The sequence below is a fragment of the Corvus hawaiiensis genome, chromosome 18 (assembly GCF_020740725.1).
Source record: "Corvus hawaiiensis isolate bCorHaw1 chromosome 18, bCorHaw1.pri.cur, whole genome shotgun sequence".
Lineage (NCBI taxonomy): Eukaryota > Metazoa > Chordata > Aves > Passeriformes > Corvidae > Corvus > Corvus hawaiiensis.
The window spans coordinates 15,369,736-15,397,071 of NC_063230.1; the positions used below are offsets into that span (position 1 = coordinate 15,369,736).

At 37.7% G+C, this 27,336-nt stretch overlaps 1 protein-coding gene across 4 annotated transcripts in view; it reads left to right on the plus strand.

Moving 5' to 3' along the window:
* The window catches only part of LOC125335117 (splicing factor SWAP), a 38,600-nt gene extending 20,637 nt beyond the window's left edge, over positions 1-17,963 (plus strand). For 3 of the 4 annotated variants that reach the window (XM_048322432.1, XM_048322433.1, XM_048322434.1), the window contains 5 exons: positions 6,317-6,582; positions 12,405-12,530; positions 14,762-14,932; positions 15,515-15,587; positions 17,544-17,963. In XM_048322432.1, coding sequence (XP_048178389.1) covers positions 6,317-6,582; positions 12,405-12,530; positions 14,762-14,932; positions 15,515-15,587; positions 17,544-17,609 — 702 coding nt within the window. In that variant the 3' untranslated portion in view covers positions 17,610-17,963. Of the gene's footprint in view, positions 1-6,316; positions 6,583-11,340; positions 11,497-12,404; positions 12,531-14,761; positions 14,933-15,514; positions 15,588-17,543 lie in introns of all 4 variants that reach the window. The other variant, XM_048322435.1, reaches the window with a different exon arrangement.
* The last annotated feature ends 9,373 nt before the right edge of the window (positions 17,964-27,336 follow it).

Consider the following 27,336-nt stretch of genomic DNA (forward strand, 5'->3'; position numbering starts at 1 on the left):
CAGGTGTATATTTAAATGTTTTCTGATGTGGCCTTCCTTATTAAAAATAAAATTGGCTATTGTATTGGAAGTGCTTATACTGTTTCGATGAGTCAAAAATGCCATAATGTCTTTGGAAGTAGTATTCCTGCTAAGTGTGGTTTGCTTAGTGACACACTTACGTAGATATATGCATATAGACTTTTGCAGATAAAAGCTTATTTTGAGACATGAATGTTTCTCAAGCTGCTGTTCCATTTGCCATATTCGAAAAAGTGTCCATTTCCATTCATTCCAAATAATCTGTCTGCCTTTTTCTCTTCTTGCCTTCTTTGGCTATTTGTAACAGCCCATTTGAGTCAAGAAATTGTATTGGAGAAAGATGAGTGAAATCATATTGCAGATTTGTTAACCTCTGTTTTATATACCCTGAGAACCCAGTATGGTGCATTATGATGTCTAAATCAGCTTGTAAATAAATATGTAGCACTGGTTTGTTTTTTTAAGCTTTTTCAGTCATGCTTCAGGAACAAAAAGATGCATTTAAAAACACTGATTGCAGAAGTAACAGGAGATAACTACAATGGCTGTAATAAAAAGAAAGTATGTTAAAAATTTGAGAGAGAAAGATACGTAATTTTGGTTTTGTAGTTTGGTCAATGGAACTAATTGGGGTAATTAAATCAGAAAACTAATCAGAAAACAAAGAAAAAAATTAAATATTTGTGTCCACCAAAAATGTCACTAAATGTATTTCATCTCTTGTTTTGGGGGTAGGAGCATCCAATGAGAAGCCCAGGAAACAAAGACTGATATGCACTGGTCAGAGTTAATGTAGTGGCATGCTTTTTGTAGCTTAAAATGTGTCTCAAAAATGGAGTAATGACTGAGTTGTATAGTAAAGCATGAAGAGGAGTTGAGAATATCTATGGGAGATGCATAATTTCCATTACATTGCCCCAGCCTAATAAGTGTATAAAAACTAGTAATGCTATTTATGTGTACATATAGTGTACGTTTGTGCTGAAAACCTGTTTATCACAATGTGCAGAAATATATTAAATGCACAAAGCTTTTGTGACCTCTGTCAGATTTTCCTGATACCTTGTATTTCTTGAAAAGATCACTGGTACTGATTGTACATTACATCTTTGAATGAAATCGATTCTGCTAACTGCAGGTAAAGGACAGTCAATACCACAGAACAGAACACTTCTAAGCTGTTTTGGCTTCAGCTGAATCTTAAAAATAGTCAGTTCTGAGTTTTCCATAGCCGAATTACTTCTTTTATATGGCTTCCTATTTTTCTTTAAAGTGAAATCAAGCAAGAGAAACAAAAGGCTGAAAAATCTTGAGCAGTGAAGCAGGACAGCTTTTCACAAATGGCTCCTTAGCATTCTTGCATGCATTAGAACAGACCAGTTACGCATAATATTTCAAACCAGTAATAATTCTCAAACCAGTACTGGAAAGCATGGAGCTTATCTCAGTTTCCAAAACTGATTAGCTTCCAGCGATGCTGTGGCCAGTGAAGTCTGTGCCCTTGTTCAGGACGTGAATAAACAGTAACTGGATGATGTTTCCCTTCTTGTGTTTACATTTATAATTCGTATAGACTTTTGGTACACGTAGAGTTTATATAGACTCTTTGGCACATCTGTCAGTGTCACTGAGGGGAAGTCGCCTTCATTCTGCAATGAATGTAGGTTCCTTGTCCTGTAACAGCAGACAGCTTGTAGTTTAACAACTGCAGTTCTTCTATGCTGAGCTGGAATATGCCAGGCTATATGGAGTGCTTCATTGAACTGCCTTTTTTACTTGAAAACTATTAAATAAAATAAGGTGTTTCATGATCTGAAATGCAAATCTCATTCCAAAATAATTTAAATTAATTCAAAATTTTAAAAATAAGATTATATATCCTTGGTAGTGAGGCTTGGCATGGATTATTCTGCAAATGTCATATTTTACTCTGTGTCAGAAATGTTTTAGTGGTGACAGTGCTTTGATAGGCATGTGAAAGCCAGGTGGTTATACCCAAACTGTTACCTGTGTACACCTTAGTATCTGATTTAAATGAGAAGAGAAATCCACAGTCATTGTGTTGCAAAACCAGACAAGCACATGGTTTGAAAGTGATGCTGTTTTAATGGCTTGTCCCAAATGTCATGTGTTTCGTCTCTGAATATAAAGATTCTGTGGCACAAAGCAAAACTTTCCTTCTTTTGGCTCTTTCATCTTCCCAGGTTTTGAAGCCCTATTTTATCATTTGTTTCTGTAGATGGCTTGTCCTTATGTTTGTCCTATATGTAACAGTTATTTTTTCCTTGTGGAAAGTAGTCTGTTTACGAGTGAAATAGAAGTGTGCCATGTTTTAAAAATGAGATGCTCCTCTAGTTTTGTCAAGCATAACAGGGTTATCAACAGCTGTGGATAGTGTATGTCTTTCACATTGCTATATTTTATCCTACTTTTTTAGCAATGGACTGTAGATATTCCTGCATGCCTCTTTGGAATAACAATGTACAACATCATTTTATGTTTGCACATTTTCTTTGTTAATTTTTGAGCAAAATATAATTGTCTAATCAAAACCATCCAGTAAGTATTTGAAGAAAAAAATTCTTTAGAATATTTCAGAGCCATTCACTTCTTTCTTTACTTTTTTTTCAGACTATAGGTATCTACATCTTCTGGTTAGCATGGGAGAGGGGGTTGGGTTTGCTTGTAAATCTATCTGTCCTTTTGAAAAAGCAAGATAAAGGAAAAACATAAATGTCACATACTAATGTGGCATTTGGGGAGTGGATAACTTGCTGGCATTTGGAACTTTTTTTTTATTGCAATAACCCTACTAACAAAAACTACATGAGAGTTGTAGTTCCTTATAGCATAAATACTTTAGTCTTTTTTTAACGGGGGGGGAAAAGCTAAATATTTATAAATAAAACTGCCATTTTAATTAAGATAGGTGAGGAGGTAAGAGTGTTTATGCATTGATTTTTAGTCTTCAAAGCGTTCAAAACAAAAAGGCATATTGATCCACACAGCAAACAGATTCACAGCCACTAATTTCTTTGCAGTTGGCCTGTCAAAATTTTGTCTGTTTTTGAAGACCATACTGTGGTCAGTGCACTGTTAATAGCTGTTAGTGCAGCAGAGTAACCCAGATGAAACTGTTGAGTCTTTGTGTTCCTATAGAACAAATTCTGTAGGAACTTAACTCCATAGGAAACACTTTTATCTCTTCAAATTAATATTTTGGGCCAGTTTATTAATACTAGGACTGTCAAACTGCTAAATAGAAGTAACTGCTTGCTTTGTTCCACAGAGCAATGAATACAAAAATAATACACTTCCATTGCTGGTAGACAGTTGCTTATTAATTCTCAGCCAGGCAATACTTCACCATAAACTTTGGTGAACTTCTAGTAAAAAAGATACAGTGGTAGAAAAGAATCTGAAGTATTTTTGGATTTTAGTGAAGTAATAGAATTGTTGATTAACTCTTTACAGTTCTGACATTGTTCACTCTTTGCAGTTTTGATCTAACATAGGATTCCAATTGCTGTAAAAGAAATATTAGCTGTTTGTAATATTATTGATAGTGTCTTTTGCCAGTTGATTTTGTTTGAGCCAGACACAGTGCTTGTGTTTTGCTCTGTTGCAGTAAGCACATTTTGGTTCATTTCTAATTTTGGCTTTGTGTATTGATTAAGTAGGGTAACCCCAGAAATAAATAATGTGTGTTCTGGGCTTATGAATATTGGAAATATGCAAATGACTTATATGAACCAAAGTACTCATTTCTGTTCTCATATAGCTATAAATTCTCCCTATTTGCAGAGCTCTTTCCTAATCCTTTCCTGCTAAACAAGAGTTGTTGAACCATGTTTTGGCATTACTTTGGTCAGATTTGCTTCAGTCATGCAAATAAAATGCTGAAGAACAGCTCTGCCAGTGAATTTGTCTGACACTAGCATTTAGTAAAGGCCAAAAAATTGTGCTGTTACCCAAAACGGACAAAGAAGTGAGATTCAGTGAATGCTATCTGAATGTTTGCAGTTTAACTTCTTAGAAGAGCTCTCCGACAATGTAAATCTCTCATCCCTTGAGATGCATAATAAAATTCATCAGGTAACAGATTTGTTTCCATGCTTTCCAAAACTGTTCTACTGGTCTGCATATTGGCAGAGCCTGATCTGTTGAAGCAGAGTGCTTTGTAATCTCCCAGTTCTGTGCTTACTGTTATTTTTTTTTTAATTATTCTTTTCTGCATTCATGCCTCCAATTTCAGTTCCCATTACCTTATTTTCCAAGACAGTTTATTTCTTTCCAAATAGTTATACACCTAGAAATTTTATTTGTGGCCTAGCAATTTGCTGGCTGCTGTCACTGAGCTCTGTATTCTGCTCTGGTGGTGAGTCAAGTCATTTTGCTGGTGCTGTTTTTCTTGAAGGCAACTAGAGTTGCCACTGAGGGAAGCAGTCCATTTGTTCAGGCTATTGTCATAAGGACATGACATCTGTCACCAGAGCACCTGGGCACAGTGGTGGATGGGTGGGTGGCTTCTCCCTGTGTGTTACCTGTTGTATTTCACTGAGGAACCTGCTTATTTCACCCGGGGGTAGATAAAGTTACTTCAGTATGGCTCTGCAGATGTAATTCATCAGTAGCTTGAAGCAGTGGTGTTTGAATCCACCAGCCAGCCAGCCTGCATCTGTGTTTCCCAGCAATCTGGACAGCGCTGTCACTCCTTAGTGTCAGCTTGCTGAAAGTCAAGGAGAGCCCAGTGTCAGCAGTGGATGGTTTTGGTGGAAACATAATTGGGCTTAGCGTTGTGTGGTTCTTCATTCAGGTGGCTGAGATAAATGTGTCATTCATTTATTAACTTCCTTCTTGGCAGTCATAGGGGAGCTTGTGTTTTATGTGGCCAAATGAACCCGAGCACTGAAAACCATTGGGTTTTTCTCCCCTCTCTTGTTTTCCTCTTAACACTACTTTTTGCCTACAGCTTTTTCGTTTCAAGCTATGAGAGGTGACTACTTCAAGGCAGACTGGGATATTTCATATTCAGTAGAGTTCAAAGCAAAGGCTCAGGTACTGTATAAAGAGATGAATAATGTTGTCAAAGGAATGAAAGTCAACTCTGGTGGCCTCTTAGGAAACCGGAGATGAGGAGTCTGTGAGGCGTCTGCAGTTACTCACGTGGAGTTTGTGAAATTGGAAATAGGCCTCTGGTAAACCAGTCACTCAAATGATCATGCCATACAATGTTTATAATCTTTGAAGCAAGCTACTTTAGTACTGCTTTGTTGCTGGTTTTCTGAATATTGTGATAGCAGTTATCAGTTAAAGCATGAAAAAGTGTCACGTCTCTAACTTGAAGCAGAGCTACCTTTTTGATTATTCAAATGTGGTCAGTTACTGTCTTTATGTATTCATGGTAGGAGAAGGGTAAAAAGAAAGGAAAAGATCACCTGTTTCTAATTTGGTTATTTCAGGTTTTAATGTATTACTTTTTATTCCAGTCATGGTAAGTATCCTTGCAGCAAACAGTGAAAGCGTCAGACCAGGTGGAGCAGAAATTATGACAGGGAAACTGATTTCTCCAGTTGCCTTGAAATGGCAGCTGGGGGAATGACAGGCTTTGAAATGAGGAGCATATCTGTAGTGCCTGGCTTGAATTGTTCTAAACAAGGCTTTGAGCAGAATTCTCTGGGGTTCAAGCTGATAATTTGAAAATGTTGTGGTATGATTTTGCTTCACCTCCTGCAGCTGGAATTACTCACTGAACATTAAATGTGCATGGACCTGTTCTGTCTTTGAGATTAATAATGTTTGTGATCATCCCAATCCTTTACATTTAAGACATTTATTTTGCAAAGTTCGGGCATGATTTCTATCAGCACTGGTTCATTTTGCTGTTTTTCTTGAAGTTGTCATCCAAACAGCACAGTTCATGGAGGAAAGTGACACTAAAACTTAGCTTTGAATGCCGGTAGTTCCTGATTGTATTTCCAGGTTTGTCCTGTTCTAAGTAAAACATGGGACTAGACTAAAAGATACCTGATAGTACCCATTTTTTTAGAGCACGTTTCTTCTAAAAACTAAAGATGAAAACTTCAGAACTGTATCCTGGTTAAGCTGACAGTCTTAGTGTGCATATACCAACTTGAATATGTATCTTTGGGGAACTGTACAGGCCTCCATTAAATTCAGCTGGATGCATGTGTTTGAAGATGTCAGCCTTACTTCGGCACACTTTGCATAATCCCAATGCAACACGACTAACTTAGGAAACTGAACACTGTTCTTTTTTTATCTTTGCTTTCAGAGTGTCAGTAGTATACCATGTCCTGTGACTGCAGTCAGAACTTTACCCACCTTAGAAGTTAAGCAAGCAGAAAGGCCTTCAAGCAGAAGCAGAGATCCTCCTAGGGATGAAGAAAAGGAAAAGAAAAGAAAAAAGCACAAGAAAAGATCTCGGTCAAGATCTCGATCACCATTCAAGTATCATTCATCATCTAAATCCAGGTCTAGATCACATTCAAAAGCAAAACACTCACTTCCCACTGCCTATAGGACTGTCAGGCATTCAAGGTGGGTTTGGAAACCAAATATTCTTTAGAGTTCTGTATGGGTTAACACTTAAAACATCTTTGCACTTCTTCCATTACATAGGTGTTTTTATACACATTGCTAAGGTTACAGTCACCTTGAAGGCGGTATGTGGCACATACACATCAAATGTGGCAGATATTTTGAAAATCATTTTAGTGAAATAATCATTAATTTCTAATTACATAGTGCAAAACTTTTACCAGTAAATTTTTCATGATGCTCTGTGAAATATCTGGTGGTAATATGTAGGAATGTGATGATAAGAGAGCTTGCTGATAAATCTGTGGCTGTTACTGGAGCAAAGTAACTTAGACAATATTCAGATAAGAAATAGAGATAGAGAACTGGGTGGTTGAGCAGCAAAGCTCAGAAGAAAACAAAGCAGTTGGGTGGCAAGTGAAAAAATATGATGGATGAATTTCAGGAGAGATATGACAGGAATCCAAGAAGGGTGAAAACAGAGTTGAAAGAGAGAGAGACCACAGAAGAATGTAGCCCAGTGCTGTTAACTCTGTACTTAATCATTAATAAGATTAAATACGCTATGCTAATTATCCAGGTATAAGGTGCTGTATATTGTGGTTTATTGATACTGTTAATTCTTTCAAAGATATTTGGGTCTCAGCACCTTCAAAGTTTACTGTCTGTAAAATTTGTCATATCTGAATGCCCTGCCACAGTGCACTTACTGTGGTCAGTAGGAAGGGCTTTGAGGGTACGTTCTGTGGATCAGGCTACAGGTACTTAAGTTGCTTGTAGTTCAAGCAAATTTTGCATATAAATACTGCCACAGCTGTATAAGTATGCAATGCATGTGAAACCATACGCTACTTCCTCTTTGTGTCTCTGCTTATGGCTCAAGAGTGAAAAAAGCTTCTAGCCCCTGGCGACACTGTGCCAAAACTTCTTTTCATTTTCTTGTGCTTTTTTTATTTAATGAAGTGTGTTAACTACTACACTAATAGGAGTGTTAATATGTTACAACTTACTACTTTATACTTGATTTTTGAGTTTAAGAACAATACTTCGCTGCAGAAATCTCTGCTATTCAGAGATGCCAGGAATTAAGTGAGCATAACTTGGACTGAAACGATCAGTCTGACATGCTGCTTATTTGACGACCTTTGACAATAAGTTGTCATGACATGCTGTGTTGTAAGGCACATTCCAAAATACTGTGTGCCATTCCTTTTCTGTGCTTACCAGCATTTAAAGGGAATTATGTTGAATGAAGCTTTCCTTGCTTAAGAATTGAATGCAGGTCTTCTCAGAGTTAATCATATCTTGGGGAAAAGCCTCCTCAGGTGAATCACTGAACATTTCAACTCCCTGTCAAGATGTATCTTCACTTGAACCAGCCATATCACTTCATCCAAGCTATGCTGCATGTATTTATCCACACTTGTACTGATACATGGCAGAACCAAGGAGAAACATCAGAGTAATGCTAAGAAAAAAATTAAGCGTCCTCTGTGGTACTTAAGGACAAAGAATCATTCGAGAAGGCCCTTAGCAATACTTGGGTATGCTGCTCAATAGCATAAAGATAATCCTGCATCCTGAGTTTGCAGCAGGCAGTAACAAGATTAATGGGAGCTTGCAAGTTCAATTTGGTGTATACTGAGATATGTCTTTAATGACTTCAGGGAGAGCAGTTAATCTGGTCCTTTATAGCGGCTTGAATACTTGTACCAATCAACAGGTCTGCATTTGGTTCTGCCAATGAAAAAACAACAGTCTGCTGAGGTTTACCAGGTACAAGGTGGAGAGTGTCATTGTGTTTTTGATAGGGTTTTGATTGTTTTGTTTTGTGGGGGTTTTTTTGTTGGTTTTTTTTTTTTGGTGGCCACAGTTCAGCTGATGAAAAAATCACACAAAAGTCATCAAGAATAGGTAATCTACAGGAGCTAATCTGTGTTTGCTGTCTTGAATTTGCCTCCTGGCACAAATCAAAGGACAGGCACGTAATAGCATGAAAATCATGAATCACCACAACACCTGATTAAATCTGGTTAGGTATTTTCTTGATGAGCTGTTGAATTCTAAAACCTCAGAAGTCCAATAAGCTTGATGCTGGCTGACTGAGTTTTAAAATCATGCAGAAAAACAGCACCAGATTTTGCACTGAAAACCTTTTGCATGTTTTAACTTCACAAAATCCAGAGCTGAACAGGAAAGGCCTTGTACAAGAAATGGTGATGATTGAAGGCGTGCTTTATTGAAGGTGTTTGCTATGCCTTAACATACTGTATTTCCAAAATTAGAGCTCTTGCTACTGAAACAGAAAAATTGTAGAATAATCAAAAGCAGGAGGCTGATTCATAACCCTGTCAGATACTGATTTCTTTTGAATCTCAAATGTTTAGGCAAAAATAGTGCCTTGTCTTAGTAATTGCCAAAAAAAAGCAGGTGTTGTTGCCTAGGTAGAAGATATTACTGGGGTTTGTCTTTCTTTTTTTTAAATTTGTTTTTATTTTTAGTGTTCTTTCAGATAACATTATTTCAGTGCATTGTGTTGCTTCATTCAAAGCTTGGCATGTTTCACATCTCTTTGCTCATCAGTTTTCCCTAGAACAGGATTCTTCAGCTTCACCTAGAACGGTGTTTTATTCATAGCTTCCCAAAGCACTGGATATTACAGCTTCCAGCTGAAAGAACAGTTATGTAAAGAGCCATACCCTCCTGGAATGAAGTGTAAACTGTTTCTGGATGTTAATGTGTTCATCTTGTATTAAGTGGATGGCACTTAGAGACAGTCATTACTGTGTGGACAGGGATGCTAAATTCCTTTGGAACAAGCCTATTTTGAGTATCTGTGCACTATTTGAATTTCCTGGTCTAATGGTGTATTGTTGCCTTATCTTAATCTGTTCAAAATCACCTTTATCATATAACTTATTGTGATAAGTTAATGGGAGATAAAACGTGGGAAGTGTAGGTAAACACCGAAATTTGCAGTTACATTCTTTGCTCTTTATTCAAGGGATGTTCAGGATACTTTGCAAGCTCTTCCTTTTTGGTTTGTCATCTTATTCTTTTTTTCCAAAATGAATATTATGCTTAGAATTCCTGTGGGTGAACTTCGCAGTATATTTCTTTGTGTACCACTTTACATCACTTGCTTATCATTTATTTTTGCAGGTTTAGAGACTCTGCTGTGTTTAAGAATAGTCTTTAGTGATAAGATACAATTTTGATACTGTTGCATTTTTTATACTTTCTTATGCATCTTCAGCAGTAATAAAGTTGAAAAATTCTGTTCCAGTAACATGAAGTTGATTCAAAGCATGTTTTGCATATCCATTTCTCTGGTTAACAACCGAACCTATTTTACAGAAACAAATTTTAAAAATCATAGCTATATAGAGAGCCCAGATAATATTGGTTTAATTGTGGCATGTGGTGGGCTAACAGCAATTCTCTGTATAAATGCATGTTATTTTCTGGAACAAAATTAGTCCTATAAAGCTCCTGGTATCATACAATTTTAATTCTAGACCAACATGACAGATTAAACAAGTCATGTACACAGTAAACTGTGTCCCAAAGTTCTGTAAGGTACTGCAGAACAGACCTGTCAGTTCCAAAGAGTTAATTAGTTATTACAGATTAGTACTTGATATCAAAGATGAGGCACATTTATTAAATCTGGCTTGGAAAACAAAGTTTTTAGTATCTTAGAGTCACATGTAGTAAATGCTGAATTACTGATTTTATTTCCCATTGGCTTCAAAGCACCATTAAAGAATTAGGTCTGAGCTGTTTCTGGCAGTGGTGCTGGGTGTCGTACCTGGGGTGGGCAGTGGGCTCTTCCAGGTCACATGTGTGACTGTAAACAACAGTGATGTTCACCTCAATCTCTGTTTCCTACCCACAGACATATCTACTGGTTTGTGAGCGTGAGAGGAGAGGAAGGGAAGCAGAGGCACTTGTTACATACCAAATGATTTTGTGATTTGATTGGGTGAACTTTGGATGTTCATTTTGAACTAGAGATGGAAAGTGTGACCTTCTTTTCAGTACTGCTGTTTTACTGTACTGTTCAGTAGTAGAGTAGTACTAAGGCACATAATATATCCAGTTAATTAATTATTAGCAGTAATTAATGGTATATTTTATTAACAGGTTACTTTGCAATAAGTTTGGATAGGGAGCACCTGTGTGGGAGTTTGTGTGAGATTTTTTCCCCCGTATTAGGAATTTAGTAGACTTGGAAGTAGCTGTTCTTTGTTAAAAAAGATTGTTAGGGGGTGGGGGTTTTTTCTCCTCCAAAAGTGATTTTCTTATTGCTGAGGCAGTGTCTAGTCACGTAATTTTAATTCCACTTGTGTAGTGAGACATGCCAAGCTTCATAACCCTTTGAACTTTTGGGACCCTTCTAAGCATAAGTCATAAAGGAATAAAGTGCCTTCTGGAATTACAGTCTAATGAAACTAATAATTTATATATTGCAGTAAAACTGATTAGCTGTTTTTTAATTGTTTGAAGCAAATGGCCAAAGTTCTTAATATTTGGTGATTGGAAGAATGCTTTAGAACCACAAATGTCAGTTCATAAAAATGAAGCTAATGTCTTTTTCTTTCTGATTGTTTGGACTTTTTTTTAGGCTGGTTCATACAGGTGTGTTTCACTAAGGTTTAGCTTTTGGTTAAGGGACTAAGCCTTTTCAGGATTCTAGTTAATACCAAAACTAGGACATTTTAGTCTGAATGTGAAGTGTGTGCCTCCATATCACAGACTCACAGCGTCCACAGCAACACTGAGCATAGAGCCGAGTCTGAGCAGCTCATCAGTGGCAGCAGAAACAGAGCGGGAAAATTATCAGGCAGCTTGGGCAATGAAAAGATTTGACTGCTGGAGCTCTTTTGAGGGAAATCCTGGTAAAATATCAAGGTGTCTGACCGAACCCAAGTTTTATAATCTTCTGGTTTTTTTCCTTTCTTTTAGTCCTTCTGAATGGCCTGGTAAAGATCAGATTTTTAAGTGTCAAAGCGGTTAATTTGCAACAGTTACCTGCCATTGTGACCATTTCTTTTCAGTTGTGCTTTTATGTTGTAGGTGTAACAGAAATGGCTCAGGATTTTGTGTGTGTGTATGTATTACCTATATTGTGTGAATCTGAAGATCTCTGATCTTAACTGGGCATGCTTTCTATTTACCCTTCTTGATCTCCTTCTCACTTTTCTAGGAGAAATATTTCAAGTCAAAATGCTAGTGCCAAACACCACTGATAATGGGTTGTTGGTCATTTACACTGGTGAAAATATTGGCTGTGCTAGGATTATTCTGCAGCATCCAGGATATTTCCCAGACTTGTCAGTGTTAGATAGGCACTGCAAACAAGAACATGTATTTATCTCTCTGAGGCAGCAGTTCTAAAAACACACCACTAATTTTGGAATACAAGGTCGGGCCTGCCAATCCTAGGCTTCAAGCCAAACTGGATTTCTGCATACCAATGTTAGTAAACTATGTTGCCACAAAAGGTAGCTGGACTAAAAGAAAACTTTTCCATCAGCTAATACAGAAGTTGTACAGTAACAGACAAGACCAAAAAATAATTCTTTTTTTAGCCTCCTGTTGGGAGTGACAAGCAATGGATAACTTCATCTCAAATGTCTTGGATAAGGAAGAAATTTTTACATAGCTGACAAGTCTTGGAGCCTAAATGCACCATGTTGGTATAAAACAGGTGTTTGAAAGATGGTGTATTTGCATTTGGTGAAGCACAATTCCACTGAAGTAAAAGTTTTGAAATAAGTAGCAGAAAGCAAACTTTTGAATGTTTTTTCTCTGCTCAGGTCACGATCAAGGTCACCCCGGAGAAGGGCTCACACACCAGAACGACGGAGAGATGAAAGAAGCGTTCCCACGGCGTATCGCATCAGCAATAGTCCTGGGAACAGCAGGAAGCGGCCCCGCTCCAAGTAAGGGCTCCTGGTCCTGGATGACAGGGTCCTGGCATCTTAACAGACTGATGTCTTGTAGACTCCTTAGCTAGAACTTAACTTTTGTATGTTCTGGAGATTTATTTTGATAGAAAAATACTTTTGCAGAGAAAAAAAAAAAAATAATGGAAGCACTTGTTCTTCCCTGTTCTTGCATATGCTTGAACACCGGTTGTCCAGTCAAATTGGTGAATGTTAATACACTGCTGTCTGCTGGCCATGAGAGTTCAGATTTCACTTGGAGTTTTGTATTTCCCTCTTGTTGGGTCATTTCCTCATGCTGCGCTTGTGCAAGCTGTGTGACCTCTGCACAGGTCATAGCACAACTGTGATGTCAAATTTCTTGACATCACATCATACCTGTATAAATAAGGGCAACTCTGATTTAGCAAACAGTTATTTTGCAGTTATTTTACTGGCGGACTAGAATGTGAAGTAGGAATCGAGGTGTCATTTTGAGAGTACCCTGCATATAGTCCCTCTTAAACTATTATAATCAAAATGGCATTGAGTCTTCAGCTTCTTTCTCTGTATGTCTTGTGGAATAGGAAACAAAGAGTTCACTTTGAGCTTCATTAAAAAAATTCTACTGTTTCTTATGACAACTTTCCATCTCTTGATAGCCTGTAATTAATTGATGTGTGGTAGGTGTAATTGAGAACTTCTTAAGTATACTTCAGCTGATTTAGTTTTTAACATTCACCAAATGAAGATAATAGAGGCTCCTGTGGAATTCATGCAAATTTGGTTTAGCAGAAAAGATGTGGAAGCTTAAAATGTTTGTTTTCCTATAAACACACAAAAGAATCTATTTTCACAGCCCTGTGCTGTTTTTAATGCTGTGTTGGTGCGTCTGCTGCTTGACCATTCAGCATTTTAAACTATAAATTATTTTTAGAATTGTGCCACTCCAAGTTGTAAATTATAAGGGCAATTGTGAAACAAACTACATTCCTCTGTGAATAATATTACTTGTACAAGTCAAAATTTTAAACTTCTGTTAGGCCTCAAACAGGAAACCAGAACATGACACAATAACATATGGCAGTAAGTACAGAAGATGTAGACTGAAGAAAGAGTATTGTAGGTAAACACAGAAAAGGATATTTTGCAGCACTGATTGCAGAATTAAATCAAAAACTGTTGCAGCCCTGATATGTTAAATTTTCAAGTAAAAATGTGATGGTCCAGTTTCCATGCTCAATTATGGAAAAGATTCTTCATCATTCAGCTGTTCTGTTTGTTCATCGTAATCTGAGATGAAAAACACTGAAAAAGTTTACTGTAGAATACTTTTCTTGCATGACAAATGTTTGCCAAGATTTTCAAGATTTAAATATGAAATCTGTTCGCAGCTTGGTTACATGATGATGTTTTAAGAAACCAAGCAATTAAATTACATAGCTAGCCAAGGAACAACTGACTTTGTCACTGATGGTTTTGTGTAGTCATGAAAATATTGGAGGCTGTGGGGTTTTTTGTCTGCCACTTAATCATTATTTGTGCAAGTAAAGTGTAAGGAGGTTTTTGCAATTTTAAGGTTTGAATGTTAAATTCTATATCTAAAACTGTGGGGTAAATTCTAAGCATCACAGCTGTACGCTATTTATATGGGAATTCAATGTGTTCTAGCATAGCACCTTTTAAAGTAGGAAATTCCCATGAAAAATCAAAGGAATGAATAATGTGATATTTGAAAGGTGGCTTAAAGTTCTAGTGTTTTAAGATGTTCTAGAAGCTTCAACAGCATTCTTCTGAATAGACTTCTAGCAGTGCATACTAGAGAGAGATGCCTACAGTGAGGTATTGCCTAACTAATTGAGGCATCACTCTAGTTATTCTAATTATAGTAATATCAATACTAGTATGTAAATCATACAGACATACATTCACAACCAGGTAAAAAGTTTTGATAGTTCCATCTTTAATATATTACTAACTGAATTCTCCTTGAGCTTAATATTGCCTATGAGGCATCTATTATCAGGAGCCAGTGGTTGCCTAATGTAATATATTAAAAAGAGCTTTTGAGAAAGTGTTTTGTACAACCATAAAAGTGCAGTATTGGGTAAGACTAATGCTTGCTGAATGCAAGAGAAACATCCTGTGGAAGAGGGTACATAAGCTTTCAGAAGTGTGAAAAGTAACTTCAGCTTAGCTAGTGTAATATTGTTTTAAATATTCTTCAATAAAATACTTTCTTCTCACAGAAGTCCCCATGAAAAGAAGAAGAAGAGGCGGTCTAGATCACGTACTAAATCCAGAGCTAGGTCTCCCTCACCATCCATGTCACCAGGCAAACCATCCACACACAAAAATTCTGTACATTCAACTAGCGTCTCTCCTGTGGAGAGCAGGGAATCCAGCCAGGAACGCTCCAGGTACCGCGCTCTGTTACTGTCATACTGCAGTGCTGCTGTCTGTTGACTCTGAGGGTATCTGTGACCAGATTTGTGGGGTGAGGAGCTCTGTGTTGTGTGCAATGTGTGCTTATCAAAAGTACAAGTCACTGGGAATACAGCACTACCTGCATCAGTCTGATGAAGGTGTTGGGTCTCTGTTGCTTTCTGGAGTAAACATCTCAACCTACTCTTACAGGAAAACTGGTGCAGAAAATTCTGCAACCTATTTCTAAGCTGGAGTTTGGAAGCTTTCATGAAATGGGATAACTCTTTGAAATAGGACTTTATTAGAGTGGTTTGAATTGTAATGTGTGTCAAGATTCATTATTAAATTAATTCTACAGAATATAGAACAATTCTGTTAAAAATTCTCAGGGTGCTGTTCAGATTTGTCTGAGCAGTTGTACAAGTGATTTTTCTGACCCTGTCTTACCTCCTCTAGTTGACTGAGAGAACTGTTAACTAACATATGAGAGACGTGTACAATAAAACCCAAATCAAGATGGTGAGTGAAATGCATTTTCAAAACTTTCACTGTAAATTTCTAATTTTATTTTTTAGGGGAGTTTCTCAGGAAAAAGATGGCCAAATCTCTTCAGCAATTGTGTCGTCAGTGCAGAGTAAAATCACTCAGGTACAAATAGGCAAATTAAGAGTATGTTGCCTTATTAACTATGTCCAGCATACTGTTTTCTTCTCTTACCACCTTGGGCAATTCTGAACTTCGCATGTGATGTAGAGACATGTTTTTTGTCTTTTTTAGTTTGTTTACTTATGGGAAAAACAATTTTGCTTCTCTAGGTGCTGTCCTTTCAATTTTAATCAAGCCTCTAAAGACCAAGCTAAATTCGTTAGGCAGCACTGTATCCACTGTAAAGATGTTAAAGTCCACATTATGCTGCAATACGCCCCTACCAACATCCCATCGTACCATGTTGAGCTCTTAACAAGTTTCATGGAAAAAAAGAAATATTTAACTTTTTTCAATTGAATATGCCATCTTTAAAGGAAAAACTGTCTTAATTGTGCTTTGAAAAGCTTACAGTAGAAAATCAGAGTTGCTTTTTATATTCTGATGTTTTTTCAGTGGATGGGTTATTCTTTCAAGAAATAAATATTATTCAAAGATTTAGTTTAGATTTAGATTTGAATCTGCTATGGAAGTAGTGGTAGTTGAGAATTAATACTAGTGGTCTAGTACCTTATGTACAGTATTTCATCCATTTCTTATGAGAAACCCTAAACAAGATTATTCAGGAAAAATAGCAAGTATAGGCAGCAGAGAAAGAAAAAGGAGTGTTAATGCCACAGCACTTCTTAGGCTGCCAAACAAATGCATGGGAATTCCTGGTATGAGAAATGAGATACAAACTACAGTGTAGTCTTCAAAGGAGAGTGAACATCCCAGTCTTTAAAAACATAAACCCTTCACAGGTTATTGGTTTGTGCATTTTTGGGTTAAATGTTGCTTATGGCATAGCATTTCCTGGTTTAATATTAGACTGCTTGCTTGAAGTGCTGCTGTAAGAGAAGGAATGATTACTGTGTCAAAATACCTTTCTTGGTTGCTATTTGCAAATGGTAAAAAATAGGAATGAAACTTACCTGCATCTGCAAGGTATTTCCCAACACAGATTAGTTTAGCATCTCTTTTTCTTTTAAGGGCTCCAAAAAATGGAATTTACCTAATTATTAGATTGTTGTGCTGCCATTGTACTGGCTGACCCTAACCAAGTCAGTATCTTTTCTCATTCAGATCCTTCAATCTGTAAAGCAGAAGGAATAATGATGCTAAATTCCTCTCTAACGTGTTTTGAGAACTTCAGATGCAAAATGCTTTAAAAGAACTAAGGAATTTATTTGTATTGCATTTGTGAACAGATGTTTAAGTAACTCTGATTCATTACTGATATGCACTTTTTATTTTGTCATCATTTTTTGCAACCCAGTTATTCAATGCTGTTTACATGAAATTTCATTTCTTTTTGTAATACTGTTCCAACTGCATGCTCAGACAAGACCGAGGGTCTGTTTGGTTTCACAGTCACTCTGTCATAGGAGAAAATGCCTCTGCTGTGTAAATTTTTGGTTCAGATTTACAAAGCAAGCAAAAAACCCTTTCTGTTTTAAAGCAATTGTTACATTCTTTTCTTTTTCCCGTTTCTTTTTCCCGTTTCTTTTTCCCGTTTCTTTTTCCCGTTTCTTTTTCCCGTTTCTTTTTCCCTTTTCAACCTCCGGTGGTTAGTAATTGTATGTTCATTACAGGGTTTCTTTGAAGATATAGTCATAGTTTTTTTCCATTTCAATTGATGTGATTTCTGTGCTTTGTTGTATAGAAACTGCTTGAAATATTTATGCAGAGCACTTTGTTGCATTGTGGTAAAACCAGACTTCAGTTGCTGCCATAGGAACTTTCTCCAAATTATTTGGCTCATTTAGCCTAGGAACTAAACATTTGATGGTCATGAATCGAAGAATCCAGTGTGAATGGAGCACACGCTAACCCTTTCATGCAGGTTTTTGCAGTCATGTGTTTTAGCTCTATTCAACGCTCAGACATGTCTGATAATTTTCCTTTTATTTTCTACAGGATCTTATGGCCAAAGTGAGAGCAATGCTTGCAGCTTCCAAAAACATCCAAACCAGTGCCTCCTGAGACCTCTTGGAACTGGCCATCAAGAAATGGTGTGAAAAGAACAATTGGAAAAAAACTGCCTCATCTCAAATGTACAGCTGAGCTTGGCTCTCTTGGTTCACAACTCGCCTAATTTACCAGAACTCAAGAAGCTAAAACCTATCTTTCTGTACAGAAGCATCTCCTTGAAATTTCATTAAATTTTTTCAGCCAGAATATCTTTGGAAAGATTTTGGGTTTTGTAAATTGATTTTTTTGACTAATTCTTCAGTAACATTTTATGATCAGCAAGTCTGTATGTGTATATTTGTAAATACTATGTTTCTGTGAAAAGTATTACACAATAATAAAGAAGGAAACATCTTTCATTAGCTAGAGGTTTTGTGGAGTCCTTCATTGTTTGCAGTTGGGTTTTGTTACAAATTAATTTTTTTTGTTTGTTATTTTTTGCATTTTAATTTGACAATTGTCTTGCCTACTGACTGCCTTAAGCTGAGACATTTTATTTCTCTTCCGTCATGCACAGGATGATCTCAGAAGATTGCTTGTTTACTTGGATGTCAGTAGTAGACAGTTTTTGAACAAGGGGTGTAATTTTCTATCCATGAGTTAGAAAGATCTCGGACCCTCCATGCGAGGAGTTGACCCTTGGAAGTCAATAACCAATGGTCAGTAGCCCCATTGTCTTAATGTACCTTGTTCTCTCTACTTAGGTACAGAAAAGAGGATATTTTTGGACACTGATCAGGCATCCTGTACAGAAATCCAGCATTTTTCTGATTTAACATCTTTCATACAGTGGAAAAAGATATTTACTAATTTATGTTTCACTGACATAGACCTATCAAATTTTTTCAGAAAGTTTGTGGCCTCAGTAAAATTGCATATTTGTTTATTGTGCGATCTTTGTTCTACACTGAGACAATTTAATGTTTTAATTTAAATGCTCTTAAAATGAGTATAAAAAATGTGTGGATTTTTACCAAAGCCGGCTTTAACAATGAGGGGGATTTGTAATAGTTGGTTATATTCAAAAGGTGCCCTTATTGGCAATTATCTAATTCAGTAAAGAATGGGATCATAGCTTTTCCTGATCCTTGAAAAATCTGTGATCTATAGTTAGAAAGATTGTGGGTTTAGTGACTCATGGTCCTGATTTTCTCTGGTTTTATGAAGAGGAGGTGCATGTTGGAAACGGATTAGAGAAATTAAAGTTCTCACTTCCTCATAGACCAGTTGGTAAATTATCTCCATAGAATGACACACATTAACAACCCTGATGGGAAGTCTTCTTGTTCAAAGCAAGGGGAGGAGAAACAGTATTGATACAATATAAAATTTAAGTAACATGATGGTCAGGATGGTCCCTGGCATGCCCCTTGCCCCCTTGGAATGCAAGCACAGTATTTAAGCCATTGGAAACAGTAATTTTTGGTTAATAACTATCAGAAGTTACACTCATGCAAACAATATAAAATGCTGGGTCTGATGTGGAGAAATTTCATTGTGCACATAAGCTGTGATGAAACAGAGCCATCTAAATGGTCATGTAGAATGATGTTATCCACCATTTACCTAATTATTTCAAAGTTATTTGCAGTGTTTTGAGTAGGACAAAAATAACTTGCAACCAGTACCAGAGAGGCACCATTTCCTCTGCACCAGTTGGTGAAACAGTACTGGTAGAGACAGATAAAAAAGGACATAAAGTAGATTTAAAGACATTTGTTTTAGATTGTTGTGCAGCCTTGGAATTTACAGCAGCTGTATTTTTCCCCCATAAATGGAGTTAAAAGTCTCACCATGGTTAAATAATTGGCAGCTTGGATGCCAGTTGTTTGTCAAACAGTAGGAAAAAAATCCATCTCTTTGATAAAATAGGCTGGGCAGCTTGTTTGGCTGCTGCTTTGCAGATTTACTCTCTTTGGGAAGGTTATTGCTTTAATGACTTCTTAAAATATTTTCTCTCCCTGTAAGCAAGTCTTGCAGTCTTCTCTTTTTTTCTTTTCCATATTCTCTTTTGTGGTATGTAGTGAGATGGAGGAAAATTTAGATTAAACTGCATTTTTATAGAGTCTTTATTGTTTACCAAGGCTTGTTTGCATTTAGCACTCTCTCATGGGGAGTTGCATTCTCTAAAAAGTAGTAGTGTTTTTATTATGCTATTTCTTTCTCTTTCCAACCAGAATGGACATTTTTAGCATATTAAAAGGGCTTGAACTGCTTTACCAGAATAATTTCACATTTGGAAATCAATGCCTCTTTTTTTGGTCTCTCATCACAGGCACAGGCTGTGTTGTAACTACTTGTAAATACAGCATGAAGCTTACGATACAGGGAGTGCAATTTCAGGTGTCTGGTATATCAGGAGAATGTGGGACCAGTATTAGGAAAGTGTCTTAAAAACTTCAAATTGGGTAATTTTCAAATCTCTGTTTTCCAGGTGTGGATTTGTATCACAAGTCCTAAGCGTCTGGGACCACAGGTCTGGTTTTGGATCAGATGGCTCCTCACAGCCCACCTCCTCCCATCCACAAAACTGTATGTACTCAATTCCTTGCCATGATTCCATGCACCAGTGGGCCTAAAAGGGCCCTGGATCACCTGGCTGTATTGCCAGAATCTTTTTTTTCTAGTGAGAAATACGCAAGGTTGCTGCAACAGGGAGTTAAAAAATCAGGAGCACTTCAGCTGGAGGAAAGCAGGCTCGGAGTAGCCATGAGGAAGGCACGGCGGCAGCTCTTGAGTTGTCAGCAACTATTTTAGCTTTTCCAAATTTCTCAGTTTTGTGAAAACTGCATATCGTGAGATTGCTTTGCTTTAAATTCAGCAAAATACAGTAATTCGGGCAAGTCTTTAGCTGTAGGTACTTTGAATTATTTCCTCTGCATCAGTGTAACAAACTAGGACTTGGAAGGTTGACACCGGATTTCCAAAGCACTTTGGAAGGGCCTTTTTGTCTGTAATGTGCTAGCCTGTCCTTTCTCCTTCTCTTAGAAGGATCATAGTTTTGAAGTTTAAAACAAAACAAAAAAAAAAACCTAAAAAAAAAAATTGTCAGTTTATGTAACAGCGCTTTATTTTTTGTATTGATGCAGAGTGGCCTCTCAAAACAAAAAAAATGCCACTGACAGACAGTAGGAGCTGCCCAAGAGGTATCAGGTTTTTTCTCTGGAGATTTGCATTCAACTGAGATACCAAAAATACTGGAAACTTACTTGAATCACTAAGTCATTTGCAGATGTGAGTATTTGTAGATGTTACAGACATTCTCAGGGATGGACAATAGCTTTATGCAAAACTAATGGCACAAAGGCGTTGCTACAGCAAAGGTTAGGTGTAGCTTTAGGTTCTTCACCTTTCCCTGTTAAATGGCAGTAAAATAGGAGAGGGTTAGGTGCTTGTATACATCTGTCTTCCAATCCCTGTTAGCAGTTTCCTTCAGAACAGGTTTCTCAGTACAGGCTTCCACTTCCTCAGCTTTGCTTAATCTCCTCACCCAGGTACAATCTTAATAGTTCAAGAAGTGAACTCAGAACAATTTTTATTAAAAATGCTCTAATTTGAATTAATTAGACGTGTTCAACAGCCTCCTACCTGGCTCTTCAGTCTGGTGGGTAGCCTGTTAGTAGTAGAACAGTTAATATCATTTGGTCATCTTAGGATATACCTTTTGTTTTTCCGTAGGTGAAGAGACTTGGCTTCCACTTGTTAATGGTTTGGTTTTCAGCAGTTTAGCTCTGTCAAGCAGCTGACAGCCATCAAGTTGTACCTATGGTCTCTTGGTATTGATCATAATTTCTATCGTCACTTTTAATTCTTTGTATCACAACGTTTTGTTTGACACCGAATATTTTGGAACATAACACATTCTCACTTGTAAACTTCATGCATTAGAAACATCAAAAGGATATTCTTCATTTTTCAGTGGGCCATCAAATGATGACATTTAGAATTAATGTTTTCTTGGATTTAAGGCAATGACTATTATCTTTTGAGAAGACATTTTATTAGGAAATTGTGTTTAATTAAATTTCTACTTAATTAAATTGCATTTTTCATCTATTCCTCTTCTCCCACCCCTAGCCAGCAACTAACTATATTAAGCAAAGAAGTAAAAGACCTGTGGATTGAGGTTAGTAAACTGCTAAAGCATCTTCTTTGCTAGTTTTCCTTCTGCCATTACGATCTGAAAGCATGAAATACAGCATTGCACTAATTTAACATTGTTAATTTACAAGATGAAAATAACTTGGCTATAACATGAAAATTTATTTGAAATTTTGATAAATGCAGATCTTGAAAGTTCAGTGTTTGTTTATTTTTCCATTTGTGATTTAAATACAAATATGTTCTGAATATCTTGTTTTGCTTTTAGACAGATCCTTTCAGCACAGAAGTGTAGTTCAGTGAAGTATTGCATGTAAAAGGAAAGGCTTTATTGGAGCGTTTGGTTGGAAACTAAAATCTGCCTGCATGCTGATGAGTTTTTGGTCTTTCTGGTGGCAGCTGGAGTGGTATTGCTATTGTTACTCTGTTTGAACCATATAAGGATTCCTGGTAAATCTTGATGCTAAGCATGTCTTTGCTTTTTGCCTTAATTTTCCCTGCTCTGGATTACACAGGAGGTATATTTACCCTACTGCATTTTGTGAAATCTTAAAGCAAGTTGTGAGCATTTATAACAAATCCACTTTTACCTTTCAGGGTACTTGAAACTTCCATGGTATTAATTCAATATCTTTTATTTGGATGAAGATGATAATCTCTTGGCAACAATTAATCCTGAACATGCAGCATGACAAACATTATAAAAAGCTCTGCCAGACCATTTAAAAAGTGATGGTCATAATCTGCTGTCTCTGGCTTGCTGCCACGCTTTCCTCGGGAGACTTGCTAGGACTTTTCTCTGATAAGGACAAAATGGCTCCACATGCAATGGTTGCCTGCTGACAAACTCATTTTTCTCTTTACACTGAGTGTTAAACTGGTGATCTCTGCATAGGAAGTAAGATGACTTCTTGTTGATACTTGACAGTGTTACAGATACAGCTGTCTGCTTGGGTAAGAGCAATCCCAGTATGCATGGCTGGAGGAGGGCAGCTGCTGATCTCCCCAGACAGCAGAGAGTGGTAGATATGATGCCTCACTGCAGGGAAACTAGTGTTATCTGGGGATCTCAGATTTTTCTTTTCCTGTTTCCTGTACAATAAATTCTAAGGAGATATTTTTCCAGGGAGAAGTTCCAGATATGCTTATATTTCCTGTATTAAGAAGTAGGAGGATTTGGGGTTTCTCATTAAAATGCAATCAAAGATATGTATCTGCAACATTATTTATTAGGATATGGCACCTGGGGTGATTGTGGCACTTTCAGTTAAATTACTGCTCTGGCTTTTTATAACAGCTTTACTCCTCCAAAAATGCTAAAGCTTGAAAAAAACCTACCCTTAACTGATCAAGAAATAGGTCAGAGGGTTTGGTATAACAAGGAAGGAAACAAAGTCTGTAACCTTAGCTCCTCCTTCCTGAAACTCTAATTCATTTTCTAAGATAAAATGGATAGGAAAAATTCATTTTGTAAAGACTGATGAAAAGATGAGCATTTTTCCACCTTGAGTCAAGTAAGCAAGAGGTGATATTTCAGCCTTAAGCTGTTGAGGCAATCAAAAGTACACTGTCTGCAGGTCTTTGAGTTTTCTAGCTTATGCACAATGAAGATTATAAATCACCAAGTGCAATGATTAAAAGATTTTTATCAAAATCATAAGGTGTTGCTTTAAAAAAATGGTGGGCTGGGTGAAGTCTGTGTTACAATGGCATCATTGCAGTCCTTTTTCAGTAAGATGTCTTTACTTCAAGAGAAGTTAGAGGGTTTTATCACCTTGACCTCGCCTGGAAACCTTCTCACGGTGGATACTCAACACAGAGTGAAAAGACAGCTACTCCAGAGATGTAGTTCTAGCTGTAAATCGCTTATTTCCTTGGATTCTTTGGGTAAAATGTGCACGGTTTAAGTGTAATGGTGTAATAATGACAGACAGAGGAATAAACGTTCCTTAAATGCCCCAATGTATTGTTTTATATTCCCAGAACAGAACACTTAATGTATTTGCATAATAAGAAGCCAGCAGTTTACTCAGTTTAATCATGAGTTGTGAAAGCCTGTGAGTTTGTTAGTTAATAGTTTTCTTGGAATTGCCATTGGAAGCAATAGATGATCTTGTGTGGCTCCCTTCTTTGTTTGGATTCACACTGGCCCTGAGAGTTGTGCTGCTGTTTATCAGTGGGGAGGTATTTCCAGCTCATCTGTGTTCTCTCTGCCAGGGCCCTAGATGCGGGAATAGACTTTAATAGTCTTGACCAGACTCTGTGAGACCTTCACCCACTGATCCCAGGTGCAGTTCCCGGGTTCACAGGGCTGTGCTCAGGCTGGAGAGGTCCCTGCCCTGCCACCTGAGTTGCTGTGCTGAGCTCCCAGCTCCCTCCTCCAGAGATCTCACGCTCTGTGACCCTTGTTGCTCGAGTCTAATTCACTGGCTGTTGTCATTGTCCACAGAGGGTCTGTTTGCCTCCACTTGCATATCCTAGGTGAAGCTGTCCCCATGTCTTTGGACTAGCTTTGCCAGGGGTATGTTAAGTCCGAAGCTGAATGCCCTGTGTCTTACCACAGTAGAAATTGTCTGGACAAAACCATTAAAGTTAAGTAGCTTTTATTGAACTCATTCACCTTCATAAAAGTTATATTTAAAAATGATACCCAGTTTAATCTGGGAAATCTCTTAGCTGAACACTGGCATCTTCATGATCCAATTAAAACACTCCCTGAATCCACACTTCTTATTGCCAAAAACTTCTTATGCTTTAAACCTTTGTACATCACATAACAATTTGTCTTCAGTTGCATCTTCTATTTGTACTTTTGAAATGGGTGTAAGCTTGCCTGATGTTTTTTAATCAGGAAATGGTATAAATTGACAGCCTCAAGCTGTCACTGCCCACAGAAACACTGAGACATGTATCTATTAATTCTGCAGAAGGAGCACATTAAATTCCCACTGTTCATAATCTGTTGGAACCAATATTGGCTAATGACCTTAATGGTACCACACTTGGAAAAAATTAAACACATCTTTCATCCTTTCCTAAAGCTATTTCTGTTTTAAAGCATTGTAGATAAGGAGACAAAGTGGACAAGGAGTGATACTATGTGTTGAATTTAAGAGAATACTGTAAAAATGAGTGAGCTATGCTGGCAAATCTGATGGAGGTTGTCCAGTGTTTCTTCACTGGCAAAAAGTCATTCACTGATGTCTGACAACCTAATGGTTTTGATGACACCATGATAGTTTTTTGAGCTTGGGCACAATAAGGAGTGCTGAAAAGCTGACTGTCACAGTGAAAATTTGCTGGATTTTAAGCCCAGTGCAACTTTTCCAACAAATGAAGTCTTGTATCTTCAGAGGCAGAAGCAATTCTGTGTTTTCCTCCCAGGATAATGACTACTTTACATGGAGCTGTGGATAACAGGCAGTATGCAATCAGACTTGCTCTACAGAAATGAGGGAACTACTGGCCTTCAGAGTGATTACACTTGCTTCCTCTTTCTGACAATCCTCCCAGGCCAAGGCAGAGGTTCTCATTTAGGAAAGCTAGGAATATGCTTTCTGTAACATCTGAGTTAGGTAGGTCCTTTTTTGTCAAGGGCAAATCAGTTGAATGCCATTTAGTAAGCAGGGAGTTGGTTTAATTGTCTGTGTCTATTTGAAGCAAGAAGCAGTTTACTCTTGCTGTGGGTAAGTGGTGACATCTCACAGAGAGACAGGAATAGAAACAGCTACTAAGGGTGTGCGTGGGTGAGAGAGCTCTGCTTTCTGGACTGGCTGCTCACCAGGAGGTAGGGCAATACTTAGATTCCCCAGCTGCACAGTTTCAACTCGCTCTCTTATCTGCCATTCAGTGTGCTGAAATGTCCCTGAAATTCAGGCTTTGTATCTTGCTAACCTCAATATTGCCTTGTGACAGTGCAGAAGAGCACTAATGTGGTGGTCTTATTCAAGCCACAAGCAAACACAATATGAACTATTTTATAAAGAAAGAATGTTCTTTGCCTTTATTCTTTAAGAATATGCATGAAGTAAATATTATTATTTATCCATAAATAAGATTTATGTTGTGGAAAATTTCCTTCAGTAAGTGACCTGTCCGCGCAGGTCCTGTTTGCCAGTGCTCTGTAGCTGTGCCTCAAGCTAATGCATTTGGCTGCTGTTTTTCATGCTTTGAAGTTGTCCCTTCCCATTTCACCTTGCTGGAGAGTCTCAAGAACATCTTGCCAAGTCTGGAAAAAGCAACAGGTTTGGGCAGCCACCAGTTGATTTGATGCTCAGGGAAATACATTCTTGGTCCTTTAACACACTGGTGGCCAAGTTATCTCCATACATCTCTAATTTGTTGTTCTGTTTGAGTGGATCTCTGCTGGATGAAAGCAGCAAGTCCCCAGAAGCCTCTAAGTACTTTTTTTCCTTGTGATATGTGCATTCTGCTTGGCTGCTGACTCATTTATGACTGGTCCAGCTTGTTCCATTTAAAGTAGTACCCTATCCTGAATTTCTTTGTTTCTAAGGATGAGTACCTCAAAGCTCAGCTCTAACTCTGAACCTGACAGCTCATTCCGAATGCAGTTCTTCAAGGTCCTTCATCATCTGAACACTAGAACTTTAAAGACCAAAGTTTTACAGCTTTTAGCCCTTTGCTAGTAACGAGTTTTACACCTTAATAAAAGCTTCAGCAAAGTAGGCTCTATCTGCAATTTCCGTAAAGTCACTGAAGAGTCTCTGATTTCATTCGGGCATTATCAGCAGCACAAAAGCAGCTTCTCAACAGTCTTCTATAAATGACCTGTTACCTTAAGAAACAGCTTCCCATTACTTGTTCTGACATAGTTACTTTTCTACCTATATCACATAGTTTGAGTTCAGCCAAAATCTTGTTCACTCTGTTATACAAATCTTTCCATACACTGTCTATTGCCTCAAAAGAAATTAGCCATGGGGAGGTTGTGCAGAACCTCCTTGAAAATGCCTGAGCTTTGCAGAATGGACTCTTTCAAAAAAGCTTTCCAAATCCTTCTGTCCATACCACAGAGACCAGAACTGTGAATGATCTGCCAATAAGTAATAATGACACGTGAATCACACTTCCTTTTCTCCACCTTCTTAGAGGGGTATTTCAGTGTTCAGCATGTAGCTGAACTCTGTGGAAAGCATTCTGGATGATCACTCGATGTGTCAGATGATGTTGTGTAGAGGTGGCTGTTTGCTGGAAGGCAGCTGTGATTTGACTTCCATATGTGGGTTTGTTAGGCATGGCTTCAGACAGTAGCAGGAAAAGAGGGAAGTGTTCCTTATTTACCAGTCAAAGCAGTATGAAAATAAAGGTTAAGAAATGCCCGTTGGGGATGAGGCCATTCACTGCCCTGCCCAGGGCTGGGGAGGAGATGTGGTGCTGTCCTACTGTAGAGATAAATTGTACAAGATCTTGCCTCTGTTTGCTGCACTGCTCTGGCACATCTGCTCTTCACACTGGCACTGAGCTCTTACTGACTCATGGGACAAATAACTTCAGGACTGCTTTCAGAAAGCAGTGCTGACAACTGAAAGATTCAGGAGACTAATTATTTTAAGAGAGGAGGGACAGCTATGGGTTAAATCTTAAAGTGCATAGGCCTGGTTCAAGTGTGACTGTAACC